The sequence below is a fragment of the Centrocercus urophasianus genome, unplaced genomic scaffold (assembly GCF_019232065.1).
Source record: "Centrocercus urophasianus isolate 14NV4802_14NV808 unplaced genomic scaffold, USGS_Curo_1.0 seq_16, whole genome shotgun sequence".
NCBI classification, from domain to species: Eukaryota; Metazoa; Chordata; class Aves; order Galliformes; family Phasianidae; genus Centrocercus; species Centrocercus urophasianus.
Window position 1 is genome coordinate 14026685 of NW_024884711.1, and position 5103 is coordinate 14031787.

Below are 5103 nucleotides of genomic sequence, written 5' to 3' on the forward strand. Positions count from 1 at the left end.
AGTAACAGCCAATGTCATGTTGCTTCCCACCAAGCGGACGTGCCTACGGAATGCTTGCAGCTGACGACATAGAGAAGGACTGCTCACAAACCAGTGCTTGCAGGTGCTCACCATGGGTTAAAAGCTTCATTTTCTAAGAGCAGAACTCATTCCTGGCAGGATCATCATATTGAGGCATATGATCTGTCACTGGACACTAAAAGAGCTCAGCACCTTCTAAAACTGCTCCCAGACCATTCAGTTTGACATTTAAAAATGCAAGCTAAGACGTGACATTTACTGTGCAAATTGTTTTCATCTTTCTTTTCCTTTAACTTTATAATGACTAGAAAATAAATCTAAGTCCCTAACAATTCAGATTGAGTGCGGATATACTGACGTTCTTTGTCAGAGCCCTACTGACTTTTACAAGATGTTATCCATACACAGATTTACATTATAACCTAAACGCAAAAATAGGATCTCAAATTGGTTAAACAAATGGATAAATCTGTGTAGAATGCATGTCTTGAAAAGCTCTAATTAAAACAGTGATTTTCAACAGACACTGCCCTCTTCCACTTTTTCCCACAACTGAACAGAAACTGCATTTTGATCTCTGTAGGACTTTGCTTGTTTTTCTTCAAATTTATTAGCTTCTGCAATTATATAGTCCATTTTATTGTTAAATCAGGAACAATAAGAGAACACTCTAGGTTGTTATAGTCATTTTACAATGAGCATATCAGCTACAACACCTTTACCTAATGTCGTCATAAAACCAAACAAACAGAACCAGAACAGCATTTTTTTTTTTCTTTTGACAAATCTGCTTATTGAGATATCGCGTATTCCGCAAGGAAGAAAATACTTGAAAAATAAAAAAGTTAAAATTTAGTTAAAAGCTTTACTTGTCTAGGAGCAATCTCATAAAACTTTTTAAGATGAGCACTTCACTTCACAAAATGAAAAACTATTTACAACGTTTTGCTTGCAGTTTGGTCACATTATCTACACACATTTGCAGAAGATCTTAGGCAAAATAGGTATGAATCTTTTTTCTGACATAAGCTATCAGATTGATTGCACATTTTCCTTTTACATAATGGCTCTCCTATAGTGCACTGAAGTCAGTGATCACTGTCTAATTACATTCTCGTTTTAATTTATGGCTCAACAATAAAATCAATAACACTTCAAATCCAAATATCTGAGCGGCTGAATTACGTATAGTGTGAAACATGTGGATCCCACTTTTTCGGACCTCATTTTCAAAAGTTAGGCGCACAATAATTCACCTTGCTAGCACAATTATGGAACTGTGCAAAGAAACAGAGAACCCACACATCTATCTTCTTGAAAATCAAGGCAACTCATCACATTCTGAGAACTGTTTTCTAATCATAGCTCATTTAAAAAACATTCACTTCCCTATGGCACTACAATAAACTTCTCAGCACGCTATGACTGAATTACAGTATCTTTTACATACATACTACATTTTGGCCAATAATGTAATTTCCATGTTACACAATATCATTGCCTTCACAAGCAGAGTTGCTACATACATTCACAGTTTCAATAGATTGTAATTAGCTTCTCCAGTTGTGCTTTGAAGATTCCAAATATTTTTCAACAGTAAGTGCAAAGCAAATGTCCTATGCAGCTACAATTGGTCACAGAGTTATAAACTCCATAATTATGAGATGAGAGTTCTCTCATTCTCCATTTTCATCACCTGCTTTTTCAGGTATGACCTCCAGGCTTCGACGGGGCTTTGAGATTTCAGCATTTTCAGTGCCTGGCTTATTGAGTCCACATGAAAGAGTGGCATAATGGATTTGTTTCAGATTCTCCAGTGCTTCATTTTTAGCATATTTGAGAAGATCAGCTTGTCCCTGCAAAACAAAAATGGTGTTTGAATACACAGTGGATAATAGAGCTATGTATCTCTTTTTTGCCCTTCTGTTTATTTCAGACTAATGGTAGAGTTGCCCTGTTCAAATTAAGTAAATAAATAAATAGTACATTACTTCATGCTTGTAAAGTGATAAGAACCAAGATCCTTGCCAGCTCTGGACCAATCTGTTACATAAACAAAGGATAGGGATTATTTCTAACAGCTTTCAGAAAGGTGATCTGTTCTGTATTTATAACCTATGGGACTAAAAATGTTTCCTCATGGACAGAATTGTGGGGGCTCATTTATATACTTCAAGGAGCAGTTAAACAACTTTGATTTTTGGTTCTTGGAGGTTTTGTTTTTTTTCTAAGCACTGTGACCAATTCAATAGTAGCATGGTAAAGAGCCAAAGTTTGTCAAAATATGAAATACAAAATACAGGTCAGGAAGTGACAGGTAAAAAGCACAGTGACAACAGAGACTTCATAGGACTGTCTGCAGTTCAGATCTATCTTGCAGTCTTACCCTAACTGCAATTTAGCTTAAGTAAAGCTGTAAGAGAAACTGTCCCAGACTCAGGTGATCCAGCTTTCTGTATTACAGCCCTCTAACTACCACAGCTCAAAAATCAGATGATGCTTCAAAAATACCAGATCTTAAGCAACATCAGTTTGTATGGATCTGTTGATCACGGCCTGAGCCTCTGATTGACCACCTGAGGCAAGCACTGAGCCAGCCATGGAGCACAGGTGAAGGCGATTCAGCTGTGTGACCAGAAGAGGTGGAGCCAGGCTGCATCTCTCCTAGACCCCATTTAAAGGCTGCCACTGGGGAAGGATCTTTCTCTGGAGATTGCTCCTTGTGGAGTTTACTGCAAGTCTGTGATACTGGTGAGCATTTCTATTTATTTTAATTATCTTTCCATTGCAATAATTTTACTAAGCCTAGCTTTTGTACACCTATTGATTGTATACAGCTCCAATTGAAGGGCAGAAAACAAACACATGAATAACCAAACAGGCACTGTGGTTCCTTGAGACTATCATGTCATATAATGCTTAAAAAGTTATGCGCTTTGACTGCACCTTTTCCTGCAATTGGAGACTGTCTTTCATGTCTTTTTGAAGTAAAATCCAGCTCCTGACAGTCACTTCTCTTGTACAGACATAACTGCTATGTCGCCTCTCTTTCTCTGCCAAATAAGGGTGAAGTCCTACTTCATTTTTTGATTTCAAAAATGAAGGAAAGGTAAAATGACAATCAGATTACAGTAGATGTGCACTCAAGTTCTGGTACTTAGCCTTGCTTCTTTTAGCAACTATAGAATATAAATACTACCTTAAGAAGTAAACAGAATTACACACTTGAGGCACACAAATCAAAAACATATATTGCTTTCTTCAAAGAAATACCTCCTTAGAATAATCCAAGGCTATAATGACTAGAATGTCTTTTATGTTTACAGGGCAGGAAAAATCTCAAAGCTTTTCCAAACACAGCAAAAGCTTCAGTAAAACTTTTTTCCTAAGGAAAACCAGGGATACTTTTTTTTTAAATTGCATATTTTTTTTTTTTCCAAACTGACAAACAACTAAAAGCTAATTTAAAACACTCCAGCAGACTAAATGAGTCATATCTGGAATGCAACTGTCTCTAGCCCAAGCTCTGTTTTACATGGATTAGTGCTAAATAATTCTAGAAGTTTAATGAAGTTGTTTATTATAAGCAGACTTGCTAGCAGCAGTCTAAAATCACTATGTTTTTGGGTTTTTGAAAATTTTCAGTTGCTTATATGCTTGCCAAACTTTTACTACTTAGGCTGCTATTCTCCATGCAGGATTTTTGCCACTGGCAGATTTTATTATCATTACTGTTAATATTATTCTTTAACCTCAACCATATGGATCATTCAGTCCTGAGAATAAAGACAGGAAAATGCCATCAGAAAAGCTTTTTTTAAAGAATCTTCCATCCTCCCACCAACTCCTGTTTGGGGTAAGAACTTGTAATTCAACAACACAAGATCCAGAGTTGTGGATCCAACTTATGATCTTCTAACAGATACGAATCAGATTTTGAGTGTGGTTAGTACAATCACACAGGATTTCATTCTTGATCATTTTTCATCTCCTGACAACTCCAGCAGGTGGCAAGGCAACACACATTCCATTCTCACACAATAATGTGTTTGAAGAAAATGCTTGTCCAAGTTGTCCTACCACCAGCATTTGGTTACAACACAAGCAGACTCAAACCCTGATTGAAGGAAGGGAAGAAATAGCTTGGGATGGCAACTGACAAGGAAGCAGATAAAGGGAAGGAGGAGAGAGCAATCTCTAGACCTGACCTGGCAAGTAGTTTATGACTGAAGAAGAAGAAACTGGATTGCACTAGGCAAAATAGTGACAAGATCCAACTGAAGGAGACTGTGAACTAGCAAAAAATCTAACACAGTGGAAGAATGCTGAGTTTAGAACAGGTAGGTTGAGAAGAGAGAAAAAGAATGAAATATCAGCTTGAAATTGAGATTGGAATACCTAAAAAATAAAAAACAGATCTGACAAAAACATCATGTTTAAAGAACCCTTGAAACAGTAGACCAGTAGGAATAACAACTCAAAAAGAATGAAAGAGCTTTGCAATAAATTAAAAGCTGGTGAGAATAATAATAAAAATCAGAACAGGTAAGCAACTGCAGAATACAATGAAATCAGGTAATGTGATGAGAAAAACAAAGTTAACACTCATCAGGAAGACCTTGGGGAAGAGGGGACAATACAAACTAAAAAGCAACAGGAAAAGCTGCCAGGAGGGAATATGAGGCACCAAGTGTGAAAAGAATAGTGGATGGAGGAGACGGAGGAGAAAAGAAGACAGAGGTTGGCAGGAATGGCTGGGTTTTCAGCTGAGAACACATCTGAACAAGACTAACATGGAAGATTGCATCAAGAGAAGTGTGACCAGCAGGTTGAGGGAGGTGATTCTGCCCCTCCACTCTGATCTTGTGACACCCCACCTCAAGTACTGTGTCCAGTTCTGGAGACCCCAACACATGAAGAACCCAAAGCATTCTATGATCCTATGTTAAGATGAACTCTATAGACAAGAATATAACTGGGATAAGGAGTTGGATAATGTTTTATGATTTTTGGTTATCGGTATTCCACACCAAAACATGTAATGCACTGGGGGTTTGACTGCTGATGCTCAAGTTCCAGGTG

At 37.4% G+C, this 5103-nt stretch overlaps 1 protein-coding gene across 2 annotated transcripts in view; it reads right to left on the bottom strand.

Moving 5' to 3' along the window:
• Nucleotides 1–639: 639 nt before the first annotated feature.
• PLCL2 (phospholipase C like 2) overlaps nucleotides 640–5103 on the bottom strand; it is a 94006-nt gene continuing 89542 nt past the window's right edge. For both annotated transcript variants that reach the window (XM_042816747.1, XM_042816749.1), the window contains one exon: nucleotides 640–1877. In XM_042816747.1, coding sequence (XP_042672681.1) covers nucleotides 1698–1877 — 180 coding nt within the window. In that variant the 3' untranslated portion in view covers nucleotides 640–1697. The remainder of the gene's footprint in view (nucleotides 1878–5103) is intronic.